General features: G+C 38.4%; 3 protein-coding genes across 5 annotated transcripts in view; 1 reads left to right on the forward strand and 2 right to left on the reverse strand.

Annotated features, from left to right (window-relative positions):
• RANBP9 (RAN binding protein 9) overlaps positions 1-2,624 on the forward strand; it is a 106,899-nt gene extending 104,275 nt beyond the window's left edge. The window contains exon 14 of the mRNA XM_074207662.1: positions 1,733-2,624. Coding sequence (XP_074063763.1) covers positions 1,733-1,863 — 131 coding nt within the window. The 3' untranslated portion in view covers positions 1,864-2,624. The remainder of the gene's footprint in view (positions 1-1,732) is intronic.
• Positions 2,625-4,390: 1,766 nt separating this feature from the next.
• NOL7 (nucleolar protein 7) lies at positions 4,391-9,263 on the reverse strand. The gene is made up of 8 exons (XM_074207663.1): positions 8,560-9,263; positions 8,414-8,474; positions 7,348-7,406; positions 6,412-6,443; positions 5,832-5,886; positions 5,406-5,527; positions 5,246-5,323; positions 4,391-4,555 (listed from the first exon to the last, which is right to left on the reverse strand). The coding sequence occupies exons 1-8, from the start codon at positions 8,943-8,945 to the stop codon at positions 4,467-4,469; spliced, it is 882 nt and encodes a 293-aa protein (XP_074063764.1). The 5' UTR covers positions 8,946-9,263; the 3' UTR covers positions 4,391-4,466.
• Positions 9,264-15,124: 5,861 nt separating this feature from the next.
• The window catches only part of SIRT5 (sirtuin 5), a 28,910-nt gene continuing 19,489 nt past the window's right edge, over positions 15,125-24,545 (reverse strand). For all 3 annotated transcript variants that reach the window (XM_074207664.1, XM_074207665.1, XM_074207666.1), the window contains exons 8-9: positions 22,728-22,843; positions 15,125-15,588 (exon numbers count right to left, since the gene is read on the reverse strand). In XM_074207664.1, the coding sequence (XP_074063765.1) occupies positions 15,516-15,588; positions 22,728-22,843 (189 nt within the window). In that variant the 3' untranslated portion in view covers positions 15,125-15,515. The remainder of the gene's footprint in view (positions 15,589-22,727; positions 22,844-24,545) is intronic.

Here is a 24,545-nt window from a genome sequence, read left to right on the forward strand (position 1 = left end):
AGAACAAGCCAGGGAAATTAAGAGGTAGAGATGGGGAAGAGAGAACCTGGTGGGGGGACAATCTATTGAAAGACATGGACTTAAGGAGTAGCATTGTGTTCAAGGATTGTAGAGTACGTGGATGGGTCATTTGTTAAAAAGGAAGGTTTTATATTTGGTCCTGCTAATAATAGGGAGTTTGTTGCTTATTTATTAGGAGGGAGGGCAGGACAGTTTATTTTTTTATTTTTTTAAGGCAATGGGGCTAAGTGGCTTGCCCAAGGCCACATGGCCAGGTAATTATTAAGTGTCTGAGGTCGGATTTGAACCCAGGTACTCGTGACTCTAAGGCTGGTGCTCTATTCACTGCACCACCTATCCACCCCGGGCAGGACAGTGTTAGTGGGAATAGTGGTGATATAGTCAAACCTATATTTTAGAGAGATTTTAGAGATTTTGGCAGCTGAGTAGAGGGTGGATTAGAATGGAAAAGATCAGCCAGAAGGTTGTTATATGACTGAGTAGAGAGAAAAGAACGTAAGATTGTTGTGGTGAAGGCCGAATTAATAAGATTTAGTAACAGACTGAAAGATGGAGTGAGGGCATCGAGGTTGCCAGCCTGGGTGATGGATTTTTCATTAAATTCAGTGCATTGGGGTGTGGAGGTGGAATAATGAGTTCTGCTTTGTACATGTGGAATTTGAGGTGCTTGTGAGATATTAGTACAGCATGTCCAGAAGTCAATTGGTGGTGTATCTGATGATCAGAAGAGAAGTCAGGGCTGGACAAAGAAGTGAGAACCATTTAAAAATTAGTCACTTATAGCACCTTCCGCATACTATGCTAAGTAAGTACTTTACAAATAACTTATCTTCACACTAACTCTGTGAGGTAGGTGCTTTTATCTTCTCTTATTTTACAGAAAAGTGATTTCCCCAGGTCCAGATCATAAGGGTCTGAGGCTAGACTTGAACTATTCCTAATATTAGACCTACTCTATCACTAGCTAACTCTGTCTTCTGTTTGGTGAACCAGTGGGAGCTAAGGAGGTCACTAAGGAAGATTGTATAGAAGATAGTCAGTGACAGGCCCTCCTTGACCAAGTCCAGATGGTTTTATTCTTTGTATCAAATCCATGACACCATCTCAGGAGGCCAGTCCCATGCTTCATCATCAGGCCTCTAGAATCAAGGATGGTCTTTGCACAGATCAGTTTGAACAACTGCATTTAGGTTTTGTCAACTAAACACCAAATATTTGACCTTGTTTTGATATGAACTTCTTGTGTTTGAGCTTGGTTAGAAAAGAGAGCACAAATTTTAGAAGTCCTGATTAGCTAAATTTGATTAAGTGGATGAAAAAGAAGTTTCCTAGAAGTTCTCACTTTACAAGGAAGAAGGCAGATGTTAAGTTGGAGTATATTTTTAGAACTCTTCTGGTTCAGCTGAAAGGAAAATTGAAACTGAGTATTAAATTGTACTAATTCATTAATACAAAGATTGCAATCCTGACTACATTTCCCCACAGGAGTCAAATCAGCCTACTGGCTGTTACTCGTATCTGTTATTGTGTAATACAAACTGTTTGTCTTTACTTGGGGGCTCTCCTGTACCTGTTGCTCCCCTAGCACAAATGCTGTTTTGTGCTTTTTTAATAAATGCTTTTGCAATGATAAGAGATTTTGGGTAAACATACCTTTTTTAGAAGTTCCTAATTTTGTTTTTCATTATTGAATTTTCTTTTCTCCCCTCAGAGACTCACAATCTGCCAAAGCAACCTCCACTTGCCCTAGCAATGGGACAAGCCACGCAATGTCTAGGACTGATGGCCCGATCAGGAATCGGATCCTGTGCATTTGCCACAGTGGAAGACTATCTTCATTAGCTATGCATTCAAGAGCTCAGACTTATATTGTGGCATATAGTCAACATGAAAGTAGACCAGCTCTGCTGATTTGAAATTTAGATTTTTTAAAATTATGTACTGGGGACAGGTCTTTGTCGCTTTACATTGCTTCCTAGTTTACAGCATGATGCAAATGATTTTCTAACTTAGTGTTAGGAGAAATTATTTCCCATCTTTAACCTCTTAGTTGTCTAAGAGTTAAAATATTGCTGAATTTCAGATATTCAAATTTGATCATTTACAAATCCCTCTTAAAACAATTATCAAAAAAAATACAAACCCAAAATTCTGTTTCTTTGGGTTGGGGGGAGGTGGGGGAAGAAACTATAGAACAAGTTGTGTTTGTGCTAGCATGTGGGTGATGTAAACTTCAAATTGGGAGACTTTCCAACCCCCCCCTGCTCCCATTTATTAGCGATCAATCAGTGTAATTTGCAAAGTGCATAAACACCTGACAGTTTGGATTTATAGTGTTGATGGAAGAAATCATTTTTAATGTGTACTGTAAAACTTGAAATACTCAGGAGCTGAGTGAATATGTTTGTTGCTACTTACAATCCCAACCTGTTAGTCCCAGTAGTTTTGTTTTAACATGGTCTTTTTCAACTTTGTTTCCTGTTTAACTGAAGACAACTTCTGTTGTAGACTCACAAGTTTAACTGTTGTATTATAACAGTATTACATGTCAACAGTGTGATTATGACCTTTATTTATATAAAAAAACCAAATATTTAGTCAACTTACAGTGTCTTAATTTAATCTTTGTACACCTTCCATTTTTAAGTGCTTAAATTAGTACTATATTGCAATAAAAATGTAGTGATATAATTAACCAGCCATTAAAAATTTACTTCTACAGATATTAGAGTTGTATGAATTTTAAATTACAAAATTAAAATCGGGTAAAAAGTAAAAACTAAATTAATGCTGCTTTACAGTCTGGTCATGACTATTGTAGTATAAAGGAGTACTGATTAAGTCTATAGTAGCTTACTTCACCAATTTAGAACCTAAAACTTGGAATGGATAAATTAACAAATCATTGGTAGAAATGGGAAACTCATTCTTCAGGATAGGTTGTAGAAAAACAAACCTTCATATAAGTCTTTATTTGGCATTAACAAAAGTTCATCAAACTAAGAACATGTTTGTAATATTGTTTCTTCCAGATGTTTTTAAAGAAAATGAAAGCTTTGTTTATTGAGGCCTTTTAAGGTGAATTAAGACATCTTATTTACCCATTTTAGATGAGTTCTCTTAAAACTAGTGGCAAGTTGCAAACTAGATATATTTTTAAAATCATTTCAAGTAACAGCCTTGATAATTACTTTTACCCATAATAAAAGATCATGGTACCTTAATTTTTACTTCAGCTTTTTTGGAAAAGTAGTTTTTCCTAGCTTTTACACAGGGAGAATTCAAAATGTTATCTGTTAACTTTTTAAAAATCCCTTTTCTTGCTCAGCTGTTTTTTCCCAACTACATAGAAGTCTTTACAAATTTTTTTTGCAAAACTTTGAGTTTTACAATTTCCCCCCCTTCCTGTCATCAAGAAAAAGCAATTTGTCATAGACTACATTTTTCATTTAAGATTTTATTTATTTCGAGTTTTACAATTTTCCCCCAAATCTTACTTCCCCTCCCCCACCCCCACCCCCACAGAAAGCAATTGTCAGTCTTTACATTGTTTCCATGCTGTACAGACTTTACATTTTTAACCATGCTAAAAAACACAGATTAAATCTGAAGGTGTTGTGAGAGAAGAATCAGATTCAGAAAAAGAAAGAAAACATTACAGATAACCATTATATAAAGACAACTTTAAAAAATGAAGATCATAAGCTTTGTTCATTTAAACACCACAGTTCCTTCTCTGGATATATAAATATTTTTTCCATCACAAGACTCTTAAATTGTCTTTGATGATTATTGTACTGCTGCAATGCACAAGTCCATCACGGTTGATCAGCACCCCATGTTATTTTGTTGTCAGTGTGTATAACGTTCTTCTAGTTCTGCTCATTTTTAAGTTTCTTTTCTACCTAAAATTGCTTCTCTTTATATATACAGGCTGTAAAGGAAAGTCTTTGGGGATTTAATTTCTGGGGACACATGGCACAATGGAAAAATTGACTTGACACTTATTTGAACCTTTTGACCTTTACATAATTACTCCAATGATAAGCTCTAGAGAATGCTTTCCAGTTCTTATTTATTTGAAGGGGCATAGCACTAGGATTTATAGACATAAAAATACATACTCAAATTCTGCTTCACACTATGTGATCCTGGGCAAGTCATTTAAAATCTTTGGGCTTCAGTTTTCTTACTTGTAAAAAGGGATTGGACATAATTTCCAATAAATCTGTCCTATAAAATCTGTTGATAAAAATCAGAAAAGTTCCTAATCCATAATTTTCTGTAAATAGGATGATTCTTATTATCCAGAAACTTCAATGCAAAAAAAAAAAAATGTAGTCTACAGTTCTAAAGAGAACAAAACAAGTTCTTAAAAAAACTGGTTTAATAAATTCTGCATGGTGTTTTTTAACAGTGTAACATAAACCATTTAAAAGAGGGACTTATGTGCTACTTGGTCTTCTGGAAGCTAGCTTCTTTTTATGCATCCACTGTTTTTTGAACTTCTTAGCACTTTGTTTTCTCTCCATTCCTAAAACAAAAAACACTGAATACTATAAGAACATTTTACATTAAGTAATTCTCATGGCAACATGAAAATCAAATTTATTTTTAAAACTCAAGCATTGAATGATTTTACCACTTAGTTCAGAAGAATAAAGCTCAAAAGAATACTGTAAGCAAAACACATTTTACTGTAAACCTAAATGCATATTTACATTTGTAAATGTATTATCATTACAGGGCAAAAATGATGTTAAAAAGCTTATTAAAAGGTCAATGTTTAATTATACATAATTTGTTTTCAAGGTATTACTAATCAACTTCATTTAAGTTTTATTATGTTTGTTATTTTTAAAATTACAGTATGTAAGAGGTATAGTGAATAAAGTGCTAGATTTGAACTCAGGAAGACAGATTTTAGTCTTCCTATCTCTGACAATGCTTACTGCCTATGACTAAGTTAATGGACATCTCTGAGTCTCCTGGACTGATAATAGGATTTGCTCAATATGGTCAAAATCATAGACCTGGTGTCCAAAAATTATGATTTAGACCTGTTTTCAAGAGCATTTGTCTCCTCTCCCTGTAAAAAATAGGTATTTAACCAACCCTCCTTTTAAATTTTGTTCACAGTTTCATCTTTCATGGGCAGAAGCTAACACCTGAAATTGTTTACTATAAAAGCAGGTTAAGGAAAGAACCCAAATTATCAACTTACCCCAATTATTATTCACAAACTTAACTGCAGGTTTTTTAACTGGCAATCTCTTGTTGTCAAGCGAAAGAGATTTATTTACTGAAAGAAAAAATAAGATTTAACATATCCTGTTCCTTGAGCAAAAGTTGATTATGCAAATAATATATATGAAATCAGTTACCAGTTGTTCTGTTGCTTCCTCTACCATATAAATGTTTCTGGATGAAGCCTTTGGCTGCTTGTTGCCTTAAGTCTATCAGATCCTGGTCCTTTAGTCTACAGGCCATGTACCTCTTCTTTACTCTGGCAACCAAAAAGAATATTAAAAAGACAACAACTGATGCTCATACAAGTTAAATTCTTGCCCCTTTTTTTCCTTTATCATGATGGATTAATATCTAATACTTATAATGTTTACTATTTGCTAGACATGCTTGATACAGTAAGAGATTACCATATAGGGAACATTTTGTCTTCTTTTTTTCCCACAACTGATGCTCATACAAGTTAAATTCTTGCCCCTTTTTTCCTTTATCATGATGGATTAATATCTAATATTTATAATGTTTACTATTTGCTACACATGCTTGATACAGTAAGAGATTACCGTATAGGGAACATTTTGTCTTCTTTTTTTTCCTTGTCCTCACTTTCTGTATTACCTGGGTGAGTGGGTAAGATGGAAGGAAAAAAAACATTTATGTAATACTATGACTAGATACTATGCTAAGTATTTACAATTATTTCATACTTAGGGTGTAGGTGAAGAAACCAGGTAGACAAAGTGATCTGCCCAACTCAGTCATAATAGGCTGAATTTGAACTCAAGATCTTCCTTAATCTTGACCCAAATGCTCTTGTCCAATGTGCCACCTACAACATTGAGCACATTGGCAAGAACATCTTTGTCCTTTGGTACCTACATTCTTTTTAAGAACATGAGAATTCTAGTCAGATATTTAACTGAATCTAAATTACTATGACCTGGTTAATGACATGAATAGGGAACATATTTCCCTTTACATTTATAAAAGAGGCAAAAGATAAATATATTTTGTTATCATCTGCCTATGTCCTATCACATTCTTGGACAATTAAGAAAACAATTTTTAAATCCAACTTACTGTTTTTTTAATATTTAAATGCAACATATAGTTTGACATAACTGTAATCACATTATTTCATACCTTTTTCCGGTGTAGGTGATGATTCATTTATTCTAATAAAAACAAAAACATACAAACAATTGATTAGAATGATTTGCAGCAAAAATTCTGCAATATTTTTGTATTTTCTATAACTAATGAATGAGAGGGTACAACAAAATTAAGCGTCACAGGATTTTAAACTTCAGCCTGTTTTGGAAAAGTCTTTCTGACTCTCCAAGGACCCCCAAATCCCTGGCTTTTCAGTAAGAGCCCTACCATATGTAAAGCACTGAGCATGTAAAAACTAACAATCACATCCCTTGGAGCACACATTCTGCTTGTGGAATGCAAGACAAAGTATAGAGAAAGTAATTTAATGCAGAAAAAGTAAGTAATAACTGAAGAGGATCAAAAAATGCTTCAGCGAGAGTGTTTTGAAGAAAGGGATTCTAGTAGGGCAAGGTGAGGGATATTTCCAGCTATGTAGGAACACCTGGGTAAATGTTTATGTGTGGTGTCTGAAAATGAATAAATGAATAAAACCAGTTTAATTAAAGGTAAACAGGAATGTAAAGGCTGGAAAAGAAAGACAATAAAGGTTTAGCTGCAAGATTAAAGGTTTTGCATTTTCTCATAAGATACTGATATGCTGAAGATTTCTGAATAGGGCAAATCTTTGTTATTGATGATTCGTGTACAGACGTGGCAGTACATAACCAATTTTAAGGTCAAGCTTTTGAAATCTGAGAACAAACAATCTTCCAATAATCCTAATGCAACTCCAGTCTCCTCACATTATGTTAACTCAATATATACTTGGGATACTCATCTGTCCAGAGAAATAGAGGGAAGGTATGAGGATATTTTGTCTCTACCCTAGTAGTTGTCTTGCATTCCTTAGATTGTTGACTCCATTTTGAGAATTAAAATATGAGAAAAACCCAGAAACTTTTACAGATGGAAAATTGTACTCACTTAGTCTGGGGAGCTGTAGTTAACTCCTCTAGAAGAGTGGCAGGAAGTAGTTTTCTTTTCTTGGAGGGGAAAAAAAAAATTGCTACCAGAGGGTATTGAGCACGATTCATTAGCCAAAGGACTACATTGAATGATAGGGTGATATTGGTATTATGAGTTAAAATTCCAACTCTTATTCCTTGTTATCTGTGTGTCTGTGGCCAAGTCACTTTTTCTTTATAAAAGCAAAATAAACGATATGAATAGTGCCTTGAAACCAGCTGTCTACACGTGCCCCAGAAATGATCTACATAGCCCTTTCTGGAATAACCTAATGGGGACATGGTTTAAATACCTTGGTTTGGATTATGGTTCACCTACAGTGAATTTTAACACTTTCTCTTTTAGACTCGAGTTATCAGAGAATGCTCACAGAGATTCTGCACTCCACTTAATGGCTAAAATGCAAATTTTTAAATTGCATTTTTTTTACCTTTCTAGAGAAGGATGACTTTTAACAGCCAGTCTCCTGGGCATTTTTCACCTGCTTATCAAGATTCACAACCTCTGGTCAAAAAAAAAATCTGTCTTGTCAGTTCGAGGAAAAAGAAAATTATTTTGAGAGATGAAAAGGAGAATATCCTCTTTGTTCTATACCTCTTTTCCCCTTTAAATTGATAGGAAGGTCTATGGGGAAATCAAAAGTGCTACTTTCCCATAAAGGAAGAATATATTTTAAGTTACTTTTATTTCCTAAGAAAGGCTCAAAATCATGATCAAATAATAGAACTACAGACGGACGAAAAAAAAGGCCTCAGTGTCATCTCGACCAAGTCCGTGTTGAGGGTCCCAGTGAGGCCTGCGGCTGCGTTAACTCCCGGCCGGGGGGGAGGGGCACCCGGGCCCCAGCATCCGGGGCCCCAGCGCAGAGCCCGGCCTGGGGTGGGGGGGAGGGCGCCCGGGCCCCAGCATCCGGGGCCCCAGCGCAGAGCCCGGCCGGGGGGGAGGGGCGCCCGGGCCCCAGCATCCGGGGCCCCAGCGCGGAGCCCGCCGGGGGGGGGGAGGGGCGCCCGGGGCCCGCCCTCACCTTCTGCTCCGTGAACAGCTCCTCCCGCCGCTTCCTCTTCTCCTTCTGGAGCTCCTTGTCCCTGGGGGGAGACAGCGGGGAGAGGTGAGGGGGCCGGGGCCGCGCACCCCCTCCCGTCCCCGACCCCGCGGGGGGCGGCGTGTCACCTGCGCAGCGCCTCCCGCAGCCGCTTCTCTTCCTCCTCGGCCTCCACTTGGGCGCTGGCGAACGTCACCTCTTCCGGAGGCTCATCGCCCCCCTGCCCCTGCTCCTCCCCCTGCTCCTGCTCCTGCTCCTGCCCCTGCCCCTGCCCCTGCCCCTGCCCCTGCTCCTGCTCCTGCTCCTGGCCCTGCCCCTGCTCTTGGCTCTGGCTCTCAACCTGGCCCTGGCCCTGGCCCTCCTCCACCGCCTGGGCTGCCGGGCCCTCCAGGAGGAACTCGAGGTTCGGCTCCTCGTCTAAGTCTTCCTCCTCCGTGTCCTCCTCGTCCCCCAGATCGAACTCTTTTCTGGCCGCCATGGCGAAGCAGCATCTCCGCGGCCGTAGGTTGACCATCTTTCTCCGTCTCTGCGGCCCCGCGACCCGGAAGCGGATGGGAGCGGCGGCGGCGGAGGAGGAAGTCACGTGGGTGGAGAGGCTGGGCGGGCGCTGCTGCCGCCCTCAGGCCCGGCGGCCCTCCGCAGCCAGTCCTCCGGCTCCCCGCGCCCCGCCCCGCCCTCTGTGCTTGTCCCGCTCCTCAACTTGATTCGGGCGCAGCTCGGCCAGGGCGGGGGTCAGCGGACCGCGGCGCTGCCCCGGACGCAGTGGTGAGATGTCACTTTTTCCCAAAACGTCAGAAGCCTCCGGCCGGAGCCCGCAGTGCTGTATCTCGGAGGCGCCGCCCCCCGCACGCCGCCCCCCGCTCCTCCTCCCGCCCCCCGCACGCCGCCCCCCCCGCACGCCGCCCCCCCCCGCACGCCGCCCCCCCCCGCACGCCGCCCCCCCCGCACGCCGCCCCCGCTCCTCCTCCCGCCCCCCCCGCACGCCGCCCCCCCGCACGCCGCCCCCCGCTCCTTCTCCCGCCCCCCGCACGCCGCCCCCCCCGCACGCCGCCCCCCGCTCCTCCTCCCGCCCCCCGCACGCCGCCCCCCCCGCACGCCGCCCCCCCGCACGCCGCCCCCGCTCCTCCTCCCGCCCCCCGCCCGCTCTCGCGGCCTCCGGCTCTGCCGGTGCCAGTCTGCCAGCCACGGGCTAGCCGAGAGCCCCGGGCCGGGGCAGCCGAGCACGCCTGCTGCCTGGCCTGCGCCTGGGCGGGACCCTGTGGGGGCAGCGACCCTCCCTCCCCGGCACCGCCTCCAGGCGGCCCTTCTCCCAGTTTCCGTGCCTGCCCCTTCCCGCCTTCGCGCCCTAGCTGTGCCCTCCTGTCAGCTCTGCCCTGGGCCCCGGCAGCAGCCCGATCGGCGTCCCTTCCAGATCCCTCTCTAATTGATACTCCAATAGCTGCCAGCTACCATTCTTGCTACCCCTACCCCCATAACTGAATGAGTCTTTGTTATCTCAACAATAAAACAGAAGACTATCGATGAAAACCCTCCCTTCTCACCTACTTTTCCAGACTGTTTTCTGTGTTACCGTCAAGCAATTTCTTTTCTAATCAGACTAGCTTGTGAGCCCCTTCCCCAGACAGCCGTTTGCTCTCCTGCCTCTTGCTTTATATTGATTCTCTCCACAACTATGTCTCTTCTCAAAACACAGATCAGGTGACACCTAGATCTGCTGTTTTCTTCCCCTCAGTTATTCGCACTCACTTTGGACATTATTTTTAATAATATTTGAATTTACTTATCTTTTTCTTTTTTGTCTTTGAATGCCCAGCTATGGTACCGTTGACATATAACCGACAGATGGTTTTATTCAAATCTCACCAGTACCTTTTGGTCCTGGGCCCCCTCTCTTTGTTTAAGGAGAAGTCCAGGCCAGCCAAGTCTTCCCTTTCCCACCTGGCTGTACTACTCCATCTTCTCCAATTCCTAGGTACCTTTTCTTCCATCTCCTTCCCTCCCACCTTTTCATCTTTCTGGTGTGTTGTCTTTTCCCTTCAGGATATAAGCTACTTGAGGGTAGGGAACTTTTTTTGGATCCAAATCATGTTTACTCACAAAATGTTTATTGGCTGACTTGACTTAAGAAGTTCTGCTCAAAACCTACATTCTCCGCCCCCCCCCCCCCCATTTTCTTCTGAGGAACAAAGTTAAATGTTTATCTGTGAGGGCAGCTAGGTGGCACAGTGAATAGAGAGCAACATCCCTGGAGGACCTGAGTTCAAATTCAGCCTCAGACACTTTATAATTACCTAGCTGTGTGATGATCTTGGGCAAGTCAATTAACCCTATTGCTTTGCAAAAAAAAAAAAATTAATCTGTGCTAAATTATTCATGTTGGTCATTTGGGCTTCTATCAGAACCACCCTATATTTTCCAGGTAAATTCTTGAGCTGCTTTCAAAATAAAGGATTTTTTTTTTTGCTAGGCAAACAGGGTTAAGTGGCTTGCCCAAGACCACACAGCTAGGTAATTATTAAGTGTCTGAGGCCAGATTTGAACCCAGGTACTCCTGACTCCAGGGCCAGTGCTTTATCCACTACACCACCTAGCCTCCCCAAAATAAAGGATTTTGATGGCATTAAATCTAATATTTTGCTAATAGGATATAGAAATATTTACTGCTATCCATTGTTATTATTATCTATACAATGATGTATGTACACGTGCAAAAAAAAACCTCACTTCATACACTGAAAAATGAATCCCTACTTTCATTCAGGCAGTAATAAAACAAACTGTAAATTTAGATCAAAGGCCAGAGCCATTGCCAGCTTTTCCTGAAAACTTTTTGGTCTTTCAGTTTGTATTGCTAGAATAAAGTGATAATGTAGTCTAACTGATATTAGGTTTTGTTAAGGTTCTATCATATTTCTGACTTGTAACCAACTTTGGAGTTCTCTTAGGTTACTTCCCTCACTGTGTAGTATTTTGAAGTAGTGATGCTAGCAACCCTACCTAGATCATTTCTAAAAAAAGCAAACTGGAGTTTAAGCAATTGTGAAAGGAATAAATATGGGCAATATAGAAAAAGCAGATCTCCTTTCCAAGTGACAGGACAGGAATGGGAAAGATCTGGATTTGATCCTCATTTTATAGATGAGAAAACTGAGTATAGCAGAATGGACTTGTCCATTGTCACACTGCTCATGTCTCAGGCAGAATTGGAACTCAGATCTTCCAATTCCAAAGTTAGCATTCTATTTACCATCCCACCTAGAATTTCATCAGTATAGAAGTAACCCCTGGGAATGTACTCCTGAGATTAATGTCTATTTTCTATGAGTCATCTTATTAAGCAGGTGCACTGGACACAAAGTAAACCTGTTTGCCAAAAGGAACTAAAGTCTTGTTTATTCCCAGATGCCTTTGTCTGGTGATCACTGACTGACCTTGCTGAGCTATGCCCTCAAAACTGGCCCAAAATTGGCCTGGTGGTTGACTGATCTTCAAACTATCCTGTTTCTGTGTCCCTGTAAAGACTGTCCATTCTCTACTCTAACTCTTCCCTGAACCTCCCCTTTTATAGTCATCAAACATAAATTGCTCCTACTTCTAGATTATGGGCTCCATTACTTGGTTGCCTACATTCTGGTCAGAAAGGGTGATGTAGGAGCTTCAGTACCAGCTCAAACCCTGCCATCTCCCCTAGGGATTCACATCCTAGGCTTAAAACCTAACTCCTGTCTCTTTGTTGAGTTCATTTATTAGGAGATGAAGGGATTTGGATATTGGAAGATGCTGGGGCTGGTGAAGGCCTGCAGGCCTGTATAGATCAGTTTCTAAGGTCCAAGGGACTCAGGAATTTGTGGCCATTTATGAAGACTAGTGAAGACTCCACAGGCTCCACCTGTAAAGACCCCATGATTGAGACTGATAGGTCTCAGGTTTTACAGCTTAGTCAGGGTTAGAGACTGATTAAAGCCCCAGTTTTTAATTTAGGTAGATCACATTACTTTATGAGAAAAGAGTCTGAAATAAAATAAGATCTTGGTCAAGTTCCCATATGTAATCAAATATCCAAAGATGCTGAGCCACATCTTCTAAAGGAGACAGTAGCTGGCCATATGTCTTAAATATGCCTGAATTTGGCAGGTATTTTAACAAATTGATAGAAAATGACCCAAGATGCACCTTCCCTTCCCTTCACTGTTGACCAACCTGGGATACTTTTGATTGGGATAAAATAAACTACCTTAAGAAATATTTTAATAAAACTGGCAAGAAAATGAAATATCTGAAAGGGACAATTTTAATGAATGGCTACTTGAACCCAGCAAATGAGAAACCAAAAGTATTTTAGCTTCTGTTAAAGAAACATTACACAAACTGAGATTGAAAAGAAAGAAGCAGAAAACCAAATTTGTATCCTCCAAAGCAATGCCCTCTTTCCCTGAACAATCAGACACCTCAGTTAAAACAGGAGATCAGAGATATGTGTGCTTGTAAGCCCAAGTCTCCTCTCCTAGAAAACTTTTATCCACTCCTCCCTTGGGGAAGACTGACATCCCACTCTGAGGATCAGGCAGGGAATGGAGAGGCCTTTGAGGCCAGGACCTCAATGTAGCATTTCCCTTTTAAAATCAATAAGGAACTTGAAGTCATTAATCTAGTTTAGTTCTTTAAGTTGAATTATGTGAAATTTGATGGATTTGTAAGAGATTTAACTGGTAATTTGTGTCAGTTCTAATTTAACTCTTATTATTATTGCAAATTAAAGAAATTAAAACTCATCACTGGAAAAATCTTAACTCTGATCAGATGAATTTTTGGTTTTGCCAAACAGTTGATGGCTCTGCCCACCTCCCCCTAAAAGAGACAAGTGCTCACAAGAGGGTCAGAAGAAGTGATGCCAAGGCACCCTGAAGGTCTCATTGAAAAACTTTAGAATTGGGTGGCTAGGTGGCACAGTGGATAGAGCACTGGCCTTGGAGTCAGGAGTACCTGAGTTCAAATCTGGCCTCAGACACTTAATAATTACCTAGCCCTGTGGCCTTGGGCAAGCCACTTAACCCCAATGCCTTGAAAAATCTAAAAAAGCACAAAAACGAAACAAAAATATTTTAGAATTGATTGTAGAGCACAGGACCACCCAGCATGGTGTAACCTCATCAGTGAGAGGGCTGTGCTCTATGAGAAAGTCAGAATTCAAGTAGCTCAAAGGAAATGTGACAGCCACGGTTGTTCACACTGTAATTTATCTTAGACACAATGATGTCATTTTGGTCTTCTTCAATAATGAAGGACAAGAACCAACCAACCTGTCTTATTGTTTTTTGTCTGTGATTTTGTGTCTTTGTAAAATGTAGGAAAATCTTTGTCTTCTTTCATGTTTGTAAGATTGTTACCTTGAGATATTTCTAAAAGAGAAAATGTAGCCACCTGGAAAAACTGCTAAAAGACTACATTCAAAGAGTTTAGAATACTGGAGAAGACTCCTGAAGTTTCATATTTAAAGTACCTGAAGTAGGAAGCAGGTTTAACTTCAGACTTTCCACAGGAAAGTAAGCTAGTGGGGGGAAAAAAAAGCCTGCAAGATACATTTCCCTTGTCATTTCAGCATTGGTCATGTTGGAATCACAGAATAAATTTAGATAATCACAGTTTGTAGAACTGCTAAAATATTTTAGTAAATTTTGGCATTTTGGAGATTAAGGAGTTTGGAGGCTAATCATTTTAAGATTGTAGGGGAGAACTGGGAGTTTGGGTAATTCTAGAAATTACTCTGTTCTGCAATATCATGCTGATTTTTGAGGTACCATTCTAGAATTTATTTTTTTGGAAAAATAAAAATTAAATTATGTAAAAGTTTAAAAAGTAAATAACACCTAGTTAAATTTTTTTGAAGTTGATAGCCTTATTGTTGGTGGGGTTTTTTTGTTTTTTTGTTTTTTTAGGTTTTTGCAAGGCAAAAATGGGGTTAAGCAGCTTGCCCAAGGCCATGCAGCTAGGTAATTATTAAGTGTTTGAAACCGGATTTAAACCCAGGTACTCCTGACTCTAGGCCAGTGCTTTATCCACTGCACCACCTAGCTGCCCCACTTTATTGTTTTAGTACAAGAAGGAAGGCAGCTAGTTTGGAAGTTAATTCCTAAGTGAAGGAAAGAAAAAGGGATATATTAATCTTTGGGGTACTCTCCGATCCCATTGTGGAAACCCTCTCCACAGATGCTATGGAGGTAGGCAATAGGATGTGGCAAATGATTGGATGTAAGAGCGAGAGACAAAATCAAGGGTGACTATCAATCTATTAGATTACGAAAAAGCCTGAGAGGAAGGGTGATGCTAGGATAAACATCAGACATAAATAACATTTGCCACACAATTAAAGTACATTAACAGAAAACAAAATTGTATACCAATTGTATACCAAGTATACCAACAGAGAAAAATCATGGGTGAACCTCTTTATACAATAAATTACAATGAAATAATTTTCTGCCAGAATGTATATGTATACATCAGAACTGAGGAAAGGCAATGCTTTAGCCCTTGACCCTCCCAAAAGCAAATTCATATGCTCACATTAGAAACCAACAAAATACTATTGAAATAACAGAGTAATAAATCTAGAAAGATGAAAATAGCTTTTTAACCACAACTATAAAACATGGAATAATCATTTAGGAATCAGATTTCAGTCCAACACAAATGTAATGAGTAATTTTCAGTTCAGTGTTTAATATCATCATTATGACTGACCACAAGACTATCTACTTATTGGTTACATTCTCATACCTGATGATAGGACACCATGTTTAACTGTAAGTTTTAGGGTTTTTTCCTCCTTACTTTCTCCCCAGCCCCTTTCAGTTCAACTATTTGGAGCCTAATACTTATCCTTTTTTTTTAGGGTTTTTTTTTGCAAGGCAAATGGGGTTAAGTGACTTGCCCAAGGCCACACAGCTAGGTAATTATTAAGTGTCTGAGCCTGGATTTCAACCCAGGTACTCCTGACTCCAGGCCCAGTGCTTTATTCACTGTGCCACCTAGCCGCCCCGAGCCTAATACTTATGAATGATTTTTTTTTCCTCATGCTTACAAATCAAAGTTTCTCAGATTCATGGCAGACAAGTGCTTCAGGGATGGTGGTGCCACAGGGCCCTGAGAAATGAAACCTGAAAGAAGAATAAAGCATATTGAAATTAATTACACTTTACTAAACTAAAATCACATATTTCTTTAAATTAATTCTTTTCTATTATAGGATTAGAGCTGTTCCTGTGACTTCACCCCCTCCACCAAGATAGATTGGCACATTTACTGCAGCTTAGGTAGTCTTAGATAAAGCTTGGAACTTTTCTGATATTCAAATCTATCTATTATATCCTCCCCCCCCAAAAGCAACAGAGGGAACAGAGACTATATTTGAGGATGGTGAGGCCTTGAGTTCATCAAGACACATCCTATGACACATCCTGGACATCCTAGGCAAGTCACTTAATCCTAGTGCCCTAAGAAAAATAATTCTTATACTAATTAAAATAATTTCTGATTTTTATATAGTACTTTTAAGTGTGAAAGTAAGAGCTTTAATTATCCCAAGTTTACAGTTGAGGAAACTGAGGCAGGCAGGTTACAGGATCCTTGAGCAGGATCACAGAATCCAAAATATGATTTGAACTCAGGTCTTTTTGACTCCAGGCCTAGAGTTTGGTGTTCTACCCACTGTGCCACTTGTGCCACTTACTGTCATTTTCTCTACTGCTTGATCATTATTCATTGTGGTTTTCTTTACTTTGATTTTTTCTGGAATGTATATCTGAGAATTAGGCTGTTCTGCCCCTACTCATACTATTTTGACCAAAGATTCTTTCTTTTAATGACTGACTAGTGACTAGCAAAGTGGTTTGCACCAGATTACAAATCAAGAGTATGTTTGTTTTGTTGTTTGGGGCAGCTGGTACAGTTGATAGTGTACCAGCCCTGAAGTCAGGAGGACCTGAGTTCAAATGTGACCTCAGATACTTCACACTTACTAGCTATGTGACCTTGGGCAAGTCACTTAACCCTGTCTCACATCCAGGCCAACTGGACTGAGATGGTTCTGGAGGAGGAAGTGAGGCTGGTGACTTAGCACAGCACCCCTCAATCAAATCCAATTTATTTGCTTGCTGGTATCACCTCCCTGATGTAATAATGGTCACATTGGAAAATGAAGGACAAACATCATCATCAATCATCATCACTGGGTAAATCAGAAAACAACCTTTTGGAAATGGCTTCTCAGATTCTAACACCCAAATACCCACATGTACATTTTTTTTAGGTTTTTTTGCAAGGCAAATGGAGTTAAGTGGCTTGCCCAAGGCCACACAGCTAGGTAATTATTAAGTGTCTGAGACCGTTTTTGAACCCAGGTACTCCTGACTCCAGGGCCCGTGCTTTATCCACTGTGCCACCTAGCCGCCCCCCCCAACATATAAATTTAATCAGTATAAGGAAATCCAAGAATGGAAATTAATTCCAGCAACTCATTTGTAATTTATATAAAGAGTTGCCCAAGCACAATATTAGGTCAAGTGAGTTGCTGATAGTCACAAAGCTATTAAGGGTCAGAAGGAGCAAAACCTGAACCCAGGTCTTCCTGGATTTACTCTGCCTTTCTTAAAATTTCTTTTCCTTCTTTGCACTTCTGATTTCATTGGTGTCAGGAACTTCCAATGAGTAAACTCTTCTGCAGGTTATATTCCTTTTTTTTTTTGCAAGTCAATGGGGTTAAAGTAATTTGCCCAAGTTCACACAGCTAGTAAGCATCAAGTGGCTGAATTCGGTTTTGAACTCAAGTCCTCCTGACCCCAGGTGCTCTATCCACTGCACTGCACTATCTAACTGCCCCAACAGTTTATATTCTTATATCCCTTTTTTAATTTTCTTTTTTTCTTTTTTAGTTTTTGCAAGGCAAATGGGGTTAAGTGGCTTGTACAAGGCTATACAGCTAGGTAATTATTAAGTGTCTGAGGTGGGATTTCAACTCAAGTACTCCTGAATCCAGGGCTGGTGCTCTATCCACTGCGCCACCTAGCCTCCCCAACAGTTTATATTCTTAAGAGAGTTAAGCCCATCTCTTAAGTCAGGCCACGAAAGTTAGAGCCTTACCCAAAGTTAAAGACCAAGTATGTGTTAGGGACATTACTTGTTTCTGAATCTGAGGTCAACTCTTTGTCTAGTCCCTCTGCATAATCTCTTCTCTTAAATATAGTATTTAAAAAACAATTATTATATAAATATAGTAAAACATGGGCCTGGGGCTAGTGAGAGACAAAGATGAAGTGTGATAACATAGTTTCTGTAATTATTCACTATTTTGTGAAAAAGTAGCAGAAATATACTGAGACCCATTTGATAAAGACAAAATCTATGCATGTTCCAATATTACTCTGAGTAGGTTAATGTCTTTCAGAATAGACTTCTAATACTATCTGTAAATCATAGTGAAGTTCTTCATGGATTCTTTCATAATGTACTAGCCTAATTTTAAGTTTAAGTTTAATTATTACTACAGATATTTATAGGAAAAAAATGAAGGGAGGGCAAATACAGAAACAAAGTAAAACCCAAAAGTTGGAGCTCTCTTTTAAAAGATTTCTCTACTAAAACTATTTTCATTCAAAAAGTATTCATTGTGGATGTGTTATATACAAAGAGCTCTTCTGCTGGTCATGATGGTACATGCTTATATTCCCTGCTGCTGGGAAAGTGACTATCAAGTCTCTTGAGCTCAGGAGTTTAAGGTCACAAGGGGTCAAGTCAATAGGGTGTCTAAATGAAGTTTGGCATTGAGTTATGGTTTGACCTGAATTGTAGAAGGATTGGCAAATTGTCCAGCTTGGAAAAGCCCTATACTGATCCAAGAGGGACCCAGACTAGGAGTAGCCCTAGCACTTCCAGCCTGAATAAGATAGGGAGATCTAATTTTTAAAAATAAACACTTTTCTAGGCATTGTGAATGATACAAATATGTGTAAGATATAATCTCTTCCCTCAAGGGATTTACAATCTAGTTATTACAGAAGTAACTTTTGATATGTGATATTTGCAGTTCTAAGAAGCAAGAGTGGAATTCAACCTTTTTATTATGCACTATTATCAATTTTAAGATGAGGTTAAGAGTACATCTTGGCATGCCGGCCAAAATGATGCTCCAGTTCACTTAGAAATCTGACTGACTAAACAATTTTGTGGCCAAAGTTTAAAGACAAACTTTTTACTTTTCACTCAAATGTTAAATGTTTATGATAGGCAATTTCAAATAATAATATTGTTAAAGAATCCATTTCTCTGTCTCTCTTCATATTGTACCTCTTCTATTGACAACAACAAAAAAAGATTTCTCAGAAAACAATGTGAAAATAAAAGTACACAGTGGTATCTCTGGAAAGAAATTCCAAATTGATAAATAGTCAAAATTAAGAGCTTCATATCAAAGGAAAGAAATACAAAAAAAAGATCACAAAGTAGTTCAAGGAGCCACAACAGAGATCACACAAGACTTAACATCCCTTACTAAAAAAGGAGAGAAGAACTTAGAACAGAACATAGTTTTTCCTAAATGTCAATGGACTATCCTGCAGAACTCCTCTTCTCCTTGTGGGACTTTACATGACCCTGTCTTCTCTGTGGCTCTGTAGTCCCCATGGCCAGAGCTTAGCTTCAGGGCCTGGGGACCCTGCATTGAGAAGACCTTCAAGGTCTTGAGTAGAAGACCCTGTGGGTGCCATTGCTGCTAACCAGAGCCAGAGCCCTAGAAGGCTCACGGTGCTGACACCCAAGGAATTAAATCTGCATTATGCAAATTTACATAAAGTGATAACTGTCTATATTCCGAAAAGCATGAGGTAAAAGTTTACAACCAAATATATAACCTGTCTGGGTATAATTCTATGGGGGGGGGGGTGGCTCTTTAAAGGGATAGAGGATTTTCAAATATACCTGGTAATAAGGTCAGAATTAGTAGAAATTTTAGAAACATAGGTTCCAAGAGAAACAAAGAAAGGTAACATTTGTTCAATTGAAAGAAAATATGTGAAGATGAATTGTCTACACATTAAAATAAGTAACAAATGACTTTCCTACCACATTTAAGGGTCCTAGTGAAAGGTTAAAATGACAGTTTATGGGTGATTTTGTTCTGTTTTATTATACTTGGGAGAAGACATAAATGGGAGGGACAGTGGGACTATATTTGGGAAGAAAGAGGAAGAAGGGGAAGGAAATCACTTGCATAATAGAGATACATAAGATGAAGAGTATAATCTCATGGAGGAAGGGGTGGGGTGGGAGAAGGAGATTTCTTGAATCTTGCGTTCATCTCAGTTGTATAAAGGAAATTTGGACATAATTGCTTATTTCTTCCTCTCTTCCATCTATCTTTCCCCTATCCCTGCCCTGAGACACTGAAGAATTTCAGTCTAGAAATATATTACATTCAAAAGGGAAAAGGAAGAAGATGGAAATAAAGGAGGGGTAAAGAAATCTAAGAGGGAAGGAAGGATAGGTCAAAGAAAAGTCATAAGCAAAACAAACTCACATGTTGGAGATTAAAAGAAAGAAAGAGTAAAACCTGGGATCAGATGGTGGCAAGGCAAGGAGAAAAAGAAGAGCTGGTACAAAGTATAAACAGACTTTCATTTATAAGACTACAAAGCATCAGACAAACTCTCCTTCTACTGTCTTACTATCTGTAAAAAAGGAGGTTGAGAGTAAAAAGGAAGTTCAAGTACAAGAGAACAAACAGGATGAAGGTGAAATAGCACAGTTAACAGTCATAACTGTGAATGGGATGCACTTATTCATAAAGTGAATATAGCAGGACAGACTAGAAAACAGAATCTGACTATTTTGTTTACAGATAATTCCAACTAAAACACAAAAGATAAGCACAGAGTTAAAATGAGGAATTGAAGCAAAATCTTTTATACTTCTTCAGCTTAACTCAAAAAAATCGGGGTAGCAATCATGAGTTCAAGTAAAGAGTAAATATGAATAAGATAAACAGAGAGAGTGTGGAAATTACATTCGAAGCAATATGTACTTAATAACATAGAAAGGAAAAGCTCATTGAAATAGATGAAGAAATGAAAGAAAACTATATCAGAGGAGGACTTTAGTGTACTTTTTAAGACTTAGACTTTTCTAACCAAAAGAATAATAAGAAAGACATTCAATTCTTGAGTAAAACTTAAGAAAAATTAGAGATAGTAGATATCTGGAAATTACTGAATGAGAAGAGAAAGAATTTATATAATTCAAAACTACATGGCACTTTCACAAAACTGACCTTGCTTTAGAGCATAAAGTCCTCACCAAAAGAAATACTTAAATCATTATTTACTGATTACAAGGCAATTAAAAATTATATTAAAGGGTGCATTAAAAGAACTGGTGGGTCAAAGAACAAATTAAAGAAATAAAAATTTTATCAAAGAAAATGACAAATAATGAGATAACATAATAAAACTGAAGGGATGGTGCTAAAGTATCAAAAACAGAAAAGAAAAGATAGATGGATTGGGCATGTAACTGAAAATAAACTTGAACAAGTTAAAAATCCTCAACTAAATAACAAAATAGAAATTCTGAAATTTAAAGAGATTAATAAAACTGAAAGTGAAAATGCTACTGAATGGATAAATAAAATTAGGAGCTATTAAAAAAACAGTAAAATAAACAGCTAACTTCATTGAGAGAGAAAACCAATTATTCATATAAAAATTTTTAAATGAAACACAACAACTGGAGAGAAATTAAAAGGAAATTATCAGAGACTATTTTGCCTTTTAGGATACATATATTTACAAAAATGTAAAAACAGAATAGCAAATGGACTATTTAAATAACTCAGTATAAGAAATAAAAATTGAGAAAAGCATACATGAAATTCCAAAGAAAGAGACTCCAGGATCAGAGGGATTTCATGTGAATTCTATCAAACATTCAAAGAATAATTAATTTCAATATTACATCAACTTTTTACAATAACAAGAAAAGACACCCTTCTAATCTCTTTCTATGATAACAAATAAGGTCTTGATACTTAAAATGAGGAGAGACAAATTAGAGCAAGAAAACTACAGACCAATTTTCCTAATGAATATTGATACAAACATTTTAAATAAATATTGGGAAATAGGCTTTAACAACACGATGAAACAGATTGGGTTTACATGAAGGATGCAAAATTAGTTCAGCATGAGGAAAAATATAAATATGATAAAGCTTTTGAATGAAATAAATAATAAAAACCATATGATTTTATCAATAGATCCTGAAACAAGGCTTTTGACAAAATTCAACACTCATTTTTATGAAGAACTTTAGAAATCTTATGAATAGATTGATAAATATTATTTATATAACTCAAAGAGTGAACATTATAGGCAATGGTGAAAAGTTGGAGACCTTTCCAATAAGATCATGGTAAAGTAAGATTATTCTTTGTCTTCACTTCTATTTTACATAGTGATGATGGCTATAGCAATATACATCAAGATAAAGAAACTGAGCAAGTAAGCACAGACAAAAATGAAACGAAATTTTTTTTGCAGATTATTTTGGCAGATTTTTTTTGCAGATTACATGATGGTGTACTTAGAGAATTCCAGAAAGTCAAATAAAAATTAATTGAAATAATAGCTTCAGAAAATTGCAGGATAAATGATAAAACCATATATATATATACCATTAGTATTTTTTATTTATAGCCAGCAAACTACCTAGTAAGAAGAACTAGAAAGAAAAAAATCCATTCAAAATAACTATAAAAACTATAAAATATTTGGGAATATATCTACTAAGATTCATCCAAGTACTATCTGAATCTAATTATAAAACACTCTTCAAAGAAATAAAGACAGACTTAAATAACTAAAGATACATTAATTACTCCTTTGTAGATTGAACTAAATTAACAAACATCTCAATACTCCCTAAATTAACTTACTTATTCAGTGCTGTGCCAGTATTCCAAAGGGATAGTTTATAGTGAAAAAAAAAATAAATAAATTTCATAAGGAGGAACAAAAGACTGAGAAGCTCAAGGGTTATAAATGAAGAAAAGCAGGAAAGAAAGGTTTCTATAAGCACCAGCTCATGAACTGGTTTTGATCTTCCATAAAGGCTAATATAGACTAGCTTTTAAAATGGGCTTCAATTTGTGTTGAATCTCTTCCTTTAGCACAGATATGAGATGATGACATAATCACAGACATACCTAGCCACATATCATCCCTCCTATCACTTAGTTTCATGCCTTTACCTGAAGTTTGGTGTTACAAGAGTGGTTTCGGTGTTAAATTCAGCCACTGGTACTCCCCTAGCTGATACCTGTGGGGCAAACATAGCTGCAGGATAAACCACAGAGGATGTTCCCACCTAGACAGCAATGAGATCAAAGAGGCAATATTACTACATTAGTGACATCTAGTTTATTTCTACCATCCAACTCCTTGATTCACAAACTCTGACAGGGTATGACAAAACTAAAGTTGAACAGATACAAAGGGTCAAGTTTATAAAAACAACAAAACAGAAAATCTCTAGTTATTTTCTAGTTATACAAGTTAAAAAAAATGAAAAGATGCCTCTAAAGTTGTATTGGAAGTTATAGGAACAACCTAACACCCTTTACCAAGATAAGATCCAAATGGTTACAGGACTTAGACATAAAAAAATACTATAAGCAAATTAGAAGATCAAGGACTAGTTTACCTGTCAGAACTATGGAAAGGGGAGCAGTTTATGACTAAGGAAGAGTTGGAGAACATCACCAAAAACCAATTAGATGATTTCGATTACATTAAATTAAAAAAAACTTTTGCACAGATAAAAGCACTGTAACCAAGATCAAAAGAAATGTAGTAAATTGGGAAACAATCTTTACAACTAATGATTCTGACAAAGGACTCATTTCTAAAATATACAGAGAACTGAGTCACATTTTTAAAACAAAAAGCCATTCCCCAATTGACAAATGGTCCATGGATATGCAAAGGCAATTTACAGATGAGGAAAAAGCAATCCATAGCTATATTAAAAAATGCTCTAAATCATTAATTATTAGAGAAATGCAAATTAAAGCTTCTCTGAGCTACCCCCTCACACCTCTCAGATTGGCCAATATGACCTGAAAGGATAATGATCATTGTTGGAAGGGTTGTGGGAAATCTGGGACACTATTACACTGTTGGTGGAGCTGTGAACTCATCCAACCCTTCTGGAGAGCTATTTGGAACTACGCCCAAAGGACAACAAAAATGTGCATACCCTTTGACCCAACAATACCACTACTGGGTCTATATCCTGAAGAGATGATGAAAAAGGGTAAAAACATCACTTGTACAAAAATATTTATAGCAGCCCTGTTTGTGGTGGCAAAGAATTGGAAATCAAGTAAATGTCCTTCAATTGGGGAATGGCTTAGCAAACTGTGGTATATGTATGTCATGGAACACTAGTGTTCTATTAGAAACCAGGAGGGACGGGATTTCAGGGAAGCCTGGAGGGATTTGCATAAACTGATGTTGAGTGAGATGAGCAGAACCAGAAAAACACTGTACACCCTAACAGCAACATGGGAGTGATGATCAACCTTGAAGGACTCACTCATTCCATCAGTGCAACAATCAGGAACAATTTTGGGCTGTCTGCAAAGGAGAGTGCCATCTGTATCCAGATAAGGAGATGTGGAGTTTGAACAAAGTTCAAGGACTATTCCCTTTAATTTAGAAAAAAACAGATATCTTGTTGTCTGATCTTGTTACCTCTTAAGACTTCTTGTCTCTTCTTTAAGGATATGATTTCTCTCTCATCACACCCAATTTGGATCAATGTACAACATGGAAACAAAGTAAAGACTGACAGATTGCTTTCCGTGGGGGGTGGGGTGGGGGGAGGGAAGTAAGATGGGGGGAATTGTAAAACTCAAATAATATCTTTAATAAAAATAAATTTAAAAAAAGAAAGTTATAGGAACAAAATATCATGGTTTACATTTTATATTTAGATGCAGTTTTAAGATTTTTTAATTTTTTTGTTACATTTTAAGTTTTGAATTGTCTTTCTCCTTCCCCATTCT

The sequence above is a fragment of the Macrotis lagotis genome, chromosome X (assembly GCF_037893015.1).
Source record: "Macrotis lagotis isolate mMagLag1 chromosome X, bilby.v1.9.chrom.fasta, whole genome shotgun sequence".
NCBI classification, from domain to species: domain Eukaryota; kingdom Metazoa; phylum Chordata; class Mammalia; order Peramelemorphia; family Peramelidae; genus Macrotis; species Macrotis lagotis.